This window comes from Rhinopithecus roxellana, chromosome 9, assembly GCF_007565055.1.
Source record: "Rhinopithecus roxellana isolate Shanxi Qingling chromosome 9, ASM756505v1, whole genome shotgun sequence".
In the NCBI taxonomy this organism is placed as follows: domain Eukaryota; kingdom Metazoa; phylum Chordata; class Mammalia; order Primates; family Cercopithecidae; genus Rhinopithecus; species Rhinopithecus roxellana.
In genome coordinates, this window is record NC_044557.1 from 70,801,781 (window position 1) to 70,814,759 (window position 12,979).

General features: G+C 34.2%; 1 protein-coding gene across 21 annotated transcripts in view; it reads left to right on the forward strand.

The window, feature by feature from the left end:
* The window catches only part of OXR1 (oxidation resistance 1), a 506,009-nt gene that overhangs the window by 446,719 nt on the left and 46,311 nt on the right, over nt 1-12,979 (forward strand). For 17 of the 21 annotated variants that reach the window (XM_030938264.1, XM_030938267.1, XM_030938266.1 and 14 more), the window contains 2 exons: nt 8,368-8,552; nt 11,852-12,615. In XM_030938264.1, coding sequence (XP_030794124.1) covers nt 8,368-8,552; nt 11,852-12,615 — 949 coding nt within the window. The remainder of the gene's footprint in view (nt 1-8,367; nt 8,553-11,851; nt 12,616-12,979) is intronic. The other 4 variants (XM_030938278.1, XM_030938277.1, XM_010370824.2 and 1 more) reach the window with 1 other exon arrangement.

Consider the following 12,979-nt stretch of genomic DNA (forward strand, 5'->3'; position numbering starts at 1 on the left):
AATGGGATATAAATAAATTCACTAAGGCACAGCTAAGTTGCTGTTGGTAGGATATTTCAGAAGTGTGAATAAAATGACTGCTGCCGGGTACTGTGTGGAGTGTGAACTTCTGCATAACTAGTATAGCACACAAATAGGAAGATATCTAGTATTTATTAAGTACCTTGCCAGAAACTATTTGAGGAGTCTTAATTATTTTATCAATTCAAAACAATCCTGAGATAGGCAGTCATATTGCTTTTCCACAGGGAAAAACAAAGCAGGAAAGGTTAATAGGTCCAGGATCTCTCTGTAATGGCCAGAATTCAAACCTAGTCATAATCTTTTTTTTTCGAGACGAAGTTTTGCTCTTATTGCCCAGGCTGGAGTGCAATGGCGTGATCTCGGCTCACTGCCACCTCCGCCTCCTGGGTTTAAGCAATTCTCCTGCCTCAGCCTCCCAAGTAGCTGGGATTATAGGCACCCACCACCACATCCAGCTAATTTTTTATGTTTTTAGTAGAGACGGGGTTTCGCCATGTTGGCCAGGCTGGTCTCAAACTCCTAACCTCAGATGATGCACCTGTCTCAGCCTCCCAAAGTGCTGGGATTACAGGTGTGAGCCATCGCACCCAGCCCAGAATCTATTTTATCTACTTCACTTTGTTACTTTTCTAAACAAAAACTTCTAATCTGAAAAGAGAATATAGTAAAGTAATAGAGTTGGAAAATAAACTCCAGGTTTTGCTCAAAAAATGTCTATTACATGATACTATCTTTAGAAGTCACACATGAGAACTATGTCTTTATAGTCATAATTCATAAATGTATGAGTATTTGAAACACATAATAAGCATTTAGTGGTATGCATTTCACCCTAAATATTGTTCTAAATGTTGTGTTTTCATTTTCATTTTCTTTAAAATATTTTCTCTTGATTTCTTCTTTGACTCATTTGAGAGTGTTTTATTTTTCTAGGTAACTTTCTTTTACTAATTTCTAATTTGATTCTGTGTGATCAGAGAATATACTACTATTTGAAGGCTTAAATTATTAAGACCTGTTTTATGGTCTAGAATATCTCATATTTTAATAAATGTAGTGTGTGCACTTTAAAAGAATGTGTTGTTGGATGGAATATTCCACAAATGTCAATCAAATAAAATTGAGTGATAATGTCCTGTATTTCTGGATTTTCTGTCTATCAGTTATTGATAGAAGAATTTTGAACTATCTCACTGTTATTGTGGATTTATCTGTTTTTGCCTTTCAGTTCTATCAGTTTTTTTTTTTTTAATGTATTTTGAAACTGTTACTAGGCTTAAAAATATTTAGGATTCTTGTGTTGTCTTGATTAATTGACTTGATTGTCATTATGAAAGACACTCTTTATTGTTGGTAATACTCTTTGCTATGAAATCTACTTTGATGTTTACTAATATAGTCAGTTTAGCTTCCTTTTGATAAGTGTTAACATGGTTTATCTTTTTCCATTCTTTTATTCATAGCCTGTGACTTTAGAAAGTGAGTTTCTTGTAGTTAGCATGTAGTTAGATCTCACTTCTTTAAATAATCTTTCCCTTTTCATTTAGCATGATTATTTATGTGGTTAGGTTTAACTCTACCATCTTGCTGTTAGTTTTTTGTTTGTTCTGTCTTTCTGCTTTCTTTCACATTGAGTTTTTAAAAATAGTTTTATGTTATCTCCTTTGTTGACTTATTAGCTGTAACACTCATATTAGTGGCTGTTTAGAGTTTATTATATATATATTTAATACGTCACTTTCTCACTTTAAGTAGCATTATAACGTATATGCCACTTTTCGTATAGTACACACACCTTATAACAGTATACTTTTATTTCCCCCTTCAAGCCTCTGTGTTCTTATTGTAACCCCTCTTATTTCTACATGTTATAAACACCACAATACATTGTTATTATTTTTCCTTTAAAAAGTTAATTTAAAATAATTTTTAAAATAAGGGTAAAGTCTATTATATTTATCCACTTACTCCCTACGCTTGTCAGTCCTCTTTGTAGATGCAGATTTCCATTTGTATCATTTTTCCTTTTATTTAAGGACTTATAAATTTCTTATGGTGTAGGTCACCTAGTGATAAATTCTTTCAGTGTTTATTTGCCTTGAGAAAGTCTATATTTTTCCTTCTTTTATTAAATGTTACTATCATGTTTATGTATATTTTCTTTTCTTTCTTGTTTTTTTTTTTTTTTTTTTTTCTGAGACAGAGTCTCACTCTGTTGCCCAGGCTGGAGTGCAGTGGCCCAATCTCAGCTCACTGCAACATCCACCTCCCGGGTTCAAGCAGTTCTCCTGCCTCAGCCTCCTGAGTAGCTAGAACTACAGGTGCGCACCATCACGTCTGGCTAATTTTTGTATTTTTTTAGTAGAGAGGGGGTTTCACCATGTTGGCCAGGCTGGTCTCGAACTCCTGACCTCATGATCCACCTGCCTCAGCCTCCCAAAGTGCTGGGATTACAGGCGTGAGCCACCGCGCCTGGCATGTTTATGTATATTTTCAAAATTATATGTGTGTTTATAAAAAAGTATCCCTAACTTCTAAATTTTATTCCATTTTATCTTTTTTTGGTCCATTGAATTTTTTAAAATTAATATACTTTCATTTTTAGAGCAATTTTAAGTGGATGGAAGAATTGAGCAGAAGCTAGAATTCATATTTACACTCTCTGCCTTTCCCCAGTTTCCCTTATTAACATCTTGCTTTTGTGTGCTATATTTGTTTCAATCAATGAACCAATATTCAGGCACCAAGGAAAGCCCATAAGATTCTCTCATGTTGTACATTCTATGGGCTATAACAAGCGTATAATGACATTTATCTATCATTACGGTATTACCAGATTACTTTCATTGGGCTAAAAAATCCTCTATGTACCACTTATTCATCCCTCCTTCCCTATCTTTCCCTGAACTCCTGGTAATTAATGATCTTCTTACTGTCTCTATAGTTTTGCCTTTTTTTAGAGTGTCATATAGTTGGAATCATAGAGTATGACTGAATGAATTCATATTGGCTTCTTTCACTTAGCAGTGTGTGTTTGAGGTTCTTCCATGTCTTTTGCAGCTTGACACCTTAATTCTTTTTGCTAATATTACTGAATATTCCACTGAGTGGATGTACTGTAGTTTCTCCATTCCCCTATTAAACGACATCTTGATTACTCTTAAGTTTTGGCACTTGTAAATGAAGCTACTCTGAACATTCATGTGCAGGTTTTGTGCGGTAAGTTTTCATCTCAGGTAAAATATCAAGGATCATGATTGCTGGATGTTATGGTAAGACCATTGTTAGCTTATTAAGAAACTGATGAACTCTCCTCCAAAGGACCTGTGCTGTTTTGTATCCAGTAAGCAGTGGGAATCCCTGTTCCACAGCCTCACCAACATTTGATGTTTTCAGTGTTTTAGACTTCAGCCATTCTATTAGATCTGTAGTAGTAGTATCTCACTGTGTTAATTATAAATTCTCTAATGGCATATAATAGAGCATCTTCTTATATGCTTATTTTCTACCCAGATATCCTCTTCATTTTCGAAAGATATTTTCACTAGACAGAATTTTCAGTTGATGAGATTTTATTTCTTTTCAGAACTTTAAAAATTTACTCCACTGTTTTCTGGCTTGTGTTTTTCTAAAGTGAAGTCTTGCATTATTTTTATGTTTGGTGTTCTGTTAAAAAATGTGTCTGTCTTTGGTTGCACTTAAGATGTTCTATTTGTCACTGATTTTAATAAAGCAATTTTATTACGATGTGCTTTGGTATATTTTTTGTATTTGTTTTGCTGGGGATTCCTTTAGCTTTGTTCTGTAGGTTTATAGTTCATGCCAAATTTGGAAAATGGCCAGATTTCTTCAAATATTTTTTGTCTCCCATCCTCTCTTTCCTCTTCTTTGGGACCTCCAGTTCTGCATATTTTAGGCTGCTTGACATTGGGTCTAACAGGTCCCTCATACTCCATTCATTTTTTTCCTCTCTTTTCATTTTGAATAATTTTAATTACTTATTTTTAAATTCACCAATATTTTTTCTGCCATGGCGAATCTACTCTTAATCCTATCCAGCATATTTTATCTCACACATTGCAGTTTTTCTGCCTGTAAGTTCATACTGGGTCTCTTGTATTTTCCATATCCATACTGTGTATAATCTTCTATTTTGTTGAATATGGTTATAATAATTGTTTAAATGTCTTTTTTTTGTACCAGTTCTTCCATCTCTGTTACTTCTGTATCTGTTTGCTTTTATTGATTTTTCTCTTTAATGTGGTTCATTTTTTTCTGTTTATTTACATGCCTGGTAATTTTTGATTGACTACCAGACATCATGAATTTTATGTAATTGGATACTGAATATTTTTGTATTCCTATATATATTTTGTACTTTTTATCTGTGGCATCGTTATTTCTTGATCCTATTGTGGCTTTTTTTTCTTTGATGATCACTTGGTAATGGCTTGTTCATAAGTTAAGACCGTAACAGCCTTTAGTCTGTAGCTAATTTTTCTCCTTACTAAGACAATACACTTGTAAGTGTTCTGAGGCTTTGTAAATACAAGATTTTTTTGCTTTAGTGTTTAGTGAGAACACGAACTATTCTTACTGTGGGGACACTGAGTATCGTTTCTTCTGCTCCTTTTAAGTACTCTCCTCTTATCCTTGGATAGCTGCTATACATGAAGGTGGTAATCAGTACTCAGTTCAAAGCTGGAAGGGAACCCTTTGTAGACCTCTAAAGCTTTCTCACTGGACAGTGCTCATTTGTGGGTTGGTTTGTTGTTTTGCTTGTCTTTTCTCTGCCTGTGGACTGGAAACTTTCTCCACTCAGTATACTTGGGTAATCAAAGAGCTGATCTTACATGTTTCTCCTTATTCAGGTATCATTGCCTAGCATTCCAGTGTCTGAAAACAATTATGTCACGTATTTTGTTTGTGTAAGTGGTGTGTGTGTGTGTGTGTGTGTTTATTGTAGTTTTAGGCAGCGTTAGTTCTTGGCTAGAAGCAGAAGTTCATTTGATATCTGAATAAAAATTTTATTTAAGGATCAAAGCAAAGATAAGGTCATTGGCAGGATTAGGAGTGATCTGCAGCCTAGTGTCTTTGGAACGTAATCCCTTGTAGGTTGGCTCTGTGTATTCTGCTGCACAGTAGGAGATAAGCAGGAAGTGGTGCTTTCTCATGGAAGTTTTTTTTTCTTTTTTCATCTTCCTACAAGTTGATTATAGTAAAGGTTATTTATGTAAAATTATGGAAACTTAAGAACAATAACTATACTGGTTAAGTTATTGTGGATGTAAGACTGAAAAAATATCAGTATAAGCTTTTCTCTTTGCTAGGATGGATTCTCAATTATAATGATTTTATCTCTTAGTATTTGCAGAAATATTGTAATGTAAGTGGTAATTTTTCTTTTGCAGATAGACTTTATTTTTTTTTTACTTAATTTTCTAATAGAAATAATTTCTCCTTAGAAGATTAGTCAGGTAGTTGCACATAAGGAAATGGAAGTTGTTAATACAAAAGAATAATCTGTGCTTAAAGTTTCTGAAGGTCATATGGATTAAGTAGATACTGTAATTGAAAACGTCTTGCTCATAATAGTCTTAATATAATGCGGATAATATGTAGGAGTTATGAAATATTTTAAAAGTAATGAGATGAGAGTGCTTTAGTATGAGTTTATGATTTTCACCTTGATCAAATGAATTTGAGAATCTACTTTCTCAAGACATTTTCATGAATTTTATGTTGAAGAAATGTTTCTCTTGGCCAACTCTTGATTTATGGAGAATGACATCTGACAGATTACCACAGAAAGCCCCAGCTGTATGGGAACTTTGAGCGTGTAGCAGAGGGAAGGAAACTTAAAGAATATATCAATGTGTCTTTTTAGTAATAGCACATAAGAGAGATTCCTGGAAAGTAACATTAGCAGATTGATCAGTCTAATGGGTAGGACTTCAAACCCTTTCTAATCCAAAAAGTAGAAGCATGGTTTTGAGATGCTTTTCAAATGACTTGTGTAGTTACAGTACTAGGATTGTAGTATTAAGGTATATAGAGAATTAAAAGCATCATCAGTATACTGGGCCTTTTCTGTCATACATAGCTGATTATCACTGACTTTGTGAAAATCTTCCTAAAAGACAAGACAAAATGTAGTGTTATGCTAGTGAACCAAATAATCAGTTAAAACTAATGCAAAGGTGAAATTTATGAAATGAAGAGTAACCTGAAGTCTTTCAGAGAATTTAGAGCTTATTTTTTTTATTTCTAGCTGACTGCTTGGTTTCCTTTCTCAAATAAGTTTACAGAAGATGGGAGAGAGGAAGTTATGAAAGATCAGAAACCTTTAAAGTTGTTTTTTTTTTTTTTTTAACATCAAATATACTGTATCCTTGATTGTCTACATCTTGGATTATCCCTGACAGTGTAAATGTTCTCTACAATGTACTTTACCATCTCTCATTGACTTGAGTTGGTACATGACCCAGGAATACAAACTGATGTGTATGAATCTCATTAAAATATTAATTGAAAGAGAAATAGACTGTAGCTTATATAAAGTTACTTCTTATTTAGGTGGTCCATGTCTTCAACTAAATGAGGTGCTATTCAGAGTTTCATATTGATTCCTTCTCCCTCACCAAACTGCACACACACACATATACTTTTCTCTCCAATATTGTATGCATTAACTGTATATGATCTTGAACATCTGCGGTAGCTTTTTTTCACTTGTGATTGGATGACCATTTTCTGTAGATTTACTTTTTATTTGATCATTTTAAAAAGCAATATCTACCATAACTTAATTTTTATATTCCTAAACCAGGTAAATTCACAGAACTGAATATGGACTTGGGAGGAGGGTGTGATGCCAAATCAATCAGGATTTGAATTTTTCTTTTTATTTGGATAAGAAGCTATTGAGTTTATTTTTAAAATTCCTTCTGGCTCTTCATTTTTACAGTTACAGGATATATAGTGGACTGAAAATTTGAAAATGAAACTAAGAAATGTTGTGCCTTTGGAGTGATTATAGTTTGTGACTTGGATACAAAGGAATTATATATAGCATAAAACATAAACTATCTGGACTTCAAATCCTAGCTGTTTAGGACTAGTTTCTGGGTGTCTCTCAGCATTAGTTTCTCCATCGGTAAAATGGAAATGGTTTTCCCCATCTCAGAGCTATGATTGTGAAGATCAGATAAGCAATATGCATATACATGCATGTTACATATGAAGTATTCAGTAAATATTCATGTTAATGTGATCAGTTGCCTGTGGACCCTAGTTTGCTCATTTATAAAATAAGAAGGTTGAACTTTTAAGATTTGTATCACTATTTATTTTATTTATTTATTATATTTTATTTTTTTTTGAGATAGAGTCACTCTGTTGTCCAGGCTGGAGTGCCGTGGTGTGCTTTCAGCTGACTGCAACCTCTGCCTCACGGGTTCAAGCGATTTGCATGCCTAAGCCTCCCAAGTAGCTGGGATTCCAGGCACATACCACCAGGCCCAGCTCGTTTGTGGTTTTTAATAGAGACGGGGTTTCACCATGTTGGCCAGGCTGGTCTGGAACTCCTGGTCTCAAGTGATCCACCCACCTCAGCCTCCCAGAGTGCTGGGATGACAGGTGTAAGCCACCGTGCCTGCCCTGTATCACTATTTATATAAATATATTTAAAAGTTTATAGCTTTTCATGGTGAGTTTAAAGTATATATACACTATATACTTTAGATGTCATATAATCTACGTAATTTTACAGATGAAGAAATAAGCCCAGAGACTCCTTGCCCAAGGTCACAAATCTAGGTAGTAGCAGAGTCAAGTGGAAACACATTTTTTAAAGATATGTTTTAAAGATATTATACCCTTTTCCTTTTGTAATATAATGGATTGGATTATCAACATTATTTATTGAGTCTGCACTGTATACATGACACTGTATTTGATACTTGTAGTGAGGGAATAACACAGGAAGCAGTATGCAGATTAACATAAAAGGTGGCACATGCCTTGCATGACTTTATAGTCCCTTCTTACCTTACTGAGGTTACCTTTCTCATATGAAGTAACTCAGTATTTTACTCAGTTTGCAAATTTTATTTCCTTACTTGATTGTCTTTGGGGGAATATGATATTCTACCTCTCCTAAAGAGGAGAATTTACTGGGAAAACTTGGGTTTTAATAAAAATGCTTTCATGAGAATGCCACAGTTCCTGAGTGTACTATTTTTATATATGGCCTAACATCAGAAGAAAATTAGTAAAAATAGCTAGATAATTTTTGAAATACCAACCTTGAGGATTAAATGTTACTTTCTTTTTTCACCTTAGGGCACAGTCAGTGGTGTGCTGCTAGTTACACCAAATAATATAATGTTTGATCCTCATAAAACTGACCCTTTGGTTCAAGAGAATGGCTGTGAGGAATATGGCATCATGTGTCCAATGGAAGAGGTGATGTCAGCTGCAATGTACAAAGAAATTTTGGATAGCAAAATAAAGGAATCCTTACCCATGTAAGAGTGACATTTATATTCCTTTGCAACTTTATTGTATCTAGATAGTTGATCCTTGTCTAATAATACCTTAACTATTTTTATTAGTTTTCTTATAGCTGCCTTTTATTTTGTCAATAATGAAACAAAAATATATGCATTATTGAGAAGATTATTCTTAATTTGCACCTGGGATAGTTAGGAATTATCTTAGGTTTGTATTTGTGTATGTGGTCAGAGAACCAGATATTTGAAAAGCAACCTATAGTGCCCATTTAATTCAGTGTTTACCAGCCCTTTTTATTCAGACACAGCTTTCAGTATTCTAAATTACCCCTGTGAATAATCACTGTCGGGGTGGTTTTCAAATTTCCCTTGGAAGTGACTGAAGAGGTGTGATTTGGGAGAGGCCACATGAGCAAAGACCTGACATTGCTGTGGGCAAGACAGCTTTTTTTTTTTTTTAATTCATTTATATGTTTGCAATCTTCTCTCCCAGTATAAAATACAGTGTAAAGTACAGGGAAGAAAACCCACAATTTGCTCAAATATAAAGAGTTAACTTTGGAATATACTGGTCAGAGGATTTGTGTGATATGTTAAGATAGCTGTGACACTACAGTTTGGACACAGCTTTTGAAAGTAATATACTTGTCCAAAGTAATGGCCAGAAAGAAAAGGAGGAATGGGAAATAAAAGGAGAAAAAGATAAAAAGACAGGTATACAAAGAAAGGAAGGAGAAGTAGCAAGGAAGGAAATTGATATGCACTAGGAAATAACCTCCTCGTTCCTTCATACATGACTACCAACATTTTAAAATTGTCTTCACTTTAACTGATACTGATATTTATATACCTGTGTTAGCCTGCAGGAATGATAGCTGTTTTAAAATTAACCCTTGTGGGGCAGAGCAACTTACAAAGGAAAAAAGGAACAAATTATTTTTGTTTCTGAGGAAGACTAAATGAATTGGTAGAATATCTGTGACAGAATAAAATCATTTGCTCAAAAAGTCTCCACTTTACCTTCCACCCAACAGATACTATTTTGACATGGTAGACTAATATTTAGAGTTGCAGATAATTCCTAGGAGGTGTTAGTATCCTCTGTATTAGTTATATTTGTAGATCATCATCCAAGGCCAGTTTCAACAAGTAAGGATTATAGTGGGGCTGGATAATGGGATGAGACAAAGGTAAAAGAGTGAAGGATTAGATTCAGAGAAAAGGAAGCAGATACATATATAGATATACATGTATCTATATATGTAGAGAGAGAGAGAGACAGAGAGAGAGAGTCATTGGTGAGATTATCTTTCTATTGACCTCGTTTTCTTTCTTTTTCTTTTTCTTTTTTTTTTTTTTTTTTTTTTTTTGAGATGGAGTCTCACTGTATCACCCAGGCTGAAATGCAGTAGCATCATCTGCAACATCCTCCTCCTGGGTTCAAGCAGTTCTCCTGCCTTAGTCTTCCGAGTAGCTGAGAATACAGACACCTGCCACCACATCTGGCTAATTTTTGTATTTTTAGTAGAGACCGGGTTTCATCATGTTGGCCAGGTTGGTCTCGAACTCCTGACCTCAAGTGATACGCTGGCCTAGGCCTGCCAAAGTGCTGGGATTATAGGTGTGAGCCACAGTGCCTGGCTTTGTCCTTTTCCATTTGCAGTATGGTACTTTGGGGTTCTCTTATTCTGAACAATCCATCACTATTCTACAAGGATGCTGTATAGCTCTTCCCTTTCAAATCACTGTTTTATCATTCATTGTCACCTGGAAAGTGTCACCTGGATTTAAATGCCTTGTGGATTGATTAAAAACAATATTTGGCGCAAAATTAGATAAATAAAACAAATGTATGTCAGAAATGAGGTGTAAGATTTGATTGCTTTTCTTCTGTATTATGCTCCTTGGGAGGTTGATTTCAAAGGTATTATGGTATTACATTCAACAGTAGCAGCATCATTGGCATAAATGTTTATAGCCTTTCAGCATATTAAATCTGAAGAGTATAGCACTTTTCTAAATATATATCCTGTCATGTTTGTTATACTTATCTCTTACCTAAGGGTCTTCTAATGTTTTTTAATGTGCAAATAAAATTTCTCAAAACTTTAGCCCGTTCCAACACCCTATAGATGCAGTTTGAGTGCATCATCAGTAGATGACACTATTGTATATTTAATAACAAACTAGATTCTTGTGTTTTTTAAAATGAATCAGATACAAAGGCAGCAGAGATATTGACTTCAACTAATTAATACTTAAAAAATTTATCCATCCTAGTTATAGAAGTTATGCATACTTGTTACAGAAAAATTGGAAAATACCAAAAAATGGAACGAGAAAAAGAATCACCCAGCTTCACCATTCAGAGATAGCCAATTATTTTTGTGTTGACTTACTTTCCAGTCTTTTCTATTCAGCATATTTTACATGGTTCTCAAACGATATATGTATGTAAATGTTAATACTTTTTTCATTAAGAACACATATAATTTTCATTTATCACAAACTTCTTGTAACCATCATTTTAAATTACCAACTTACGTTTCATGGTGTAGAGGTTTACACTCCCTCTTTCCAGAACTTAACTTTTGAACATTAGTGTTTACACATACAAATGTCATTAAATCTGAAAGTTTAGAGCCAGTTATGAACCATTCATTTTTCTAATATCTAAACTTTTTACCTGAACAAGTTCTCTTAGAGGTGTTAAAGAGTATACTTGTTAGCGTGAAGATTTTCTCTAAATACTTTTGTTTGAGTTCTATTCAGATTGGTTTTAAACCTTACATTTGAGCCATATATTTTAGTTTAAGCTCCATTTGAATGTAAATAAGCACTGTGTGTGTGTGTGTGTGTGTGTGTGTGTGTGTGTGTGTGTGTGTGTGTAAATCAGTTTATTTTTACTTTAGTGGGAGATTTAAAATTTTAATTAAACATTTCTCTAAGTTTATTTTCCATATTCCATCAGTGAATAAATTTTAGTTTAAAATTATAGCTTTACCCAGGACTTATGTCATCAAATTCCCTTCAAGTAGATTACTTGCAAGGAAATCTTACTTTGATATTTCCCAAATATTAAGCAATTGATGTAAAAGTTTGGCTTGATTACTTGCTTTATAGAATTACTTGGTCTGTAAACTTAATTATTTGGTCATATTGAATAAATCAGATTTTTTATATTCTCTGGAGATACGTGCTACATCCCTTTGTTAAAAATCCTTTTTAATGATACTAATTCAGTGTTCAGTGTGTGGAAAATAAAATACCACAATTTAAAAAGTCTAATTATTTTTAATTTTGTTTAATGACAGAGAAATAGATCAGCTATCAGGAAGGGACTTCTGCCATTCAAAGAAAATGACAGGAAGTAACACTGAGGAAATAGACTCAAGAATCCGAGATGCAGGTAATGATAGTGCCAGCACTGCTCCTAGGAGCACTGAGGAGTCTCTTTCTGAAGATGTGTTCACAGAATCAGAACTTTCCCCTATACGAGAGGAGCTTGTATCTTCAGATGAACTGCGACAAGATAAATCTTCTGGTGCGTCATCAGAATCTGTGCAAACTGTCAATCAGACTGAAGTAGAAAGTCTGACAGTCAAATCAGAATCTACTGGTACTCCTGGTCACTCAAGATCTGATGCTGAACATTCTACAAATGAAGTTGGGACTTTATGTCATAAAACTGATTTAAATAATCTTGAAATGGCCATTAAGGAAGGAGATCAGATTGCAGATAACTTTCAAGGAATATCAGGCCCTAAAGAAGACAGCACAAATATAAAAGGTAATTCAGACCAGGATTTTTTTCTTCATGAGAATTCTCTACACCAAGAAGAGAGTAAAAAAGAAAATATGCCTTGTGGGGAAACAGCAGAATTTAAACAAAAGCAAACTGTTAAAGGAAAACAAGGAAAGGAGCAAAATCGGGACTCAGAGACAGAGGTAGAAGAGCTACGCAAACTTTGGAAAACCCATACTATGCAACAAACTAAACAGCAAAGGGAAAATATTCAACAAGTGTCACAAAAAGAAGCTAAGCATAAAATTACATCTGCTGATGGACACATAGAAAGTAAGTGTTATAGAGTAAATAAAGTTAGTTCATCCGATTCTATGGTATCTCCGTCTTTCCTCACTGACTCAAAAGCCACTGTACCTTAGGCCAACCTGAAGGATAAGTGAGTGACCCTTGACTGGTGATTCTCTGGGGACAAGTATATACAGTCTCCAGTGTCTGCTGTCTTTTCTTATCCCACAGGTGGATCGTACACATAATGAGCATCATTGCTACCCACGATGTTAAAACTTTCTTGACTCACTATATCCTGTTGTTAAACAATTTATTTCTTGAGAAAGTGCACAAAAGCTGTATAATACCTTTGATCACTCTATTTTCTTTTAAAAAGTTTTGGTATGTTACCATTAAAAATGTCTTT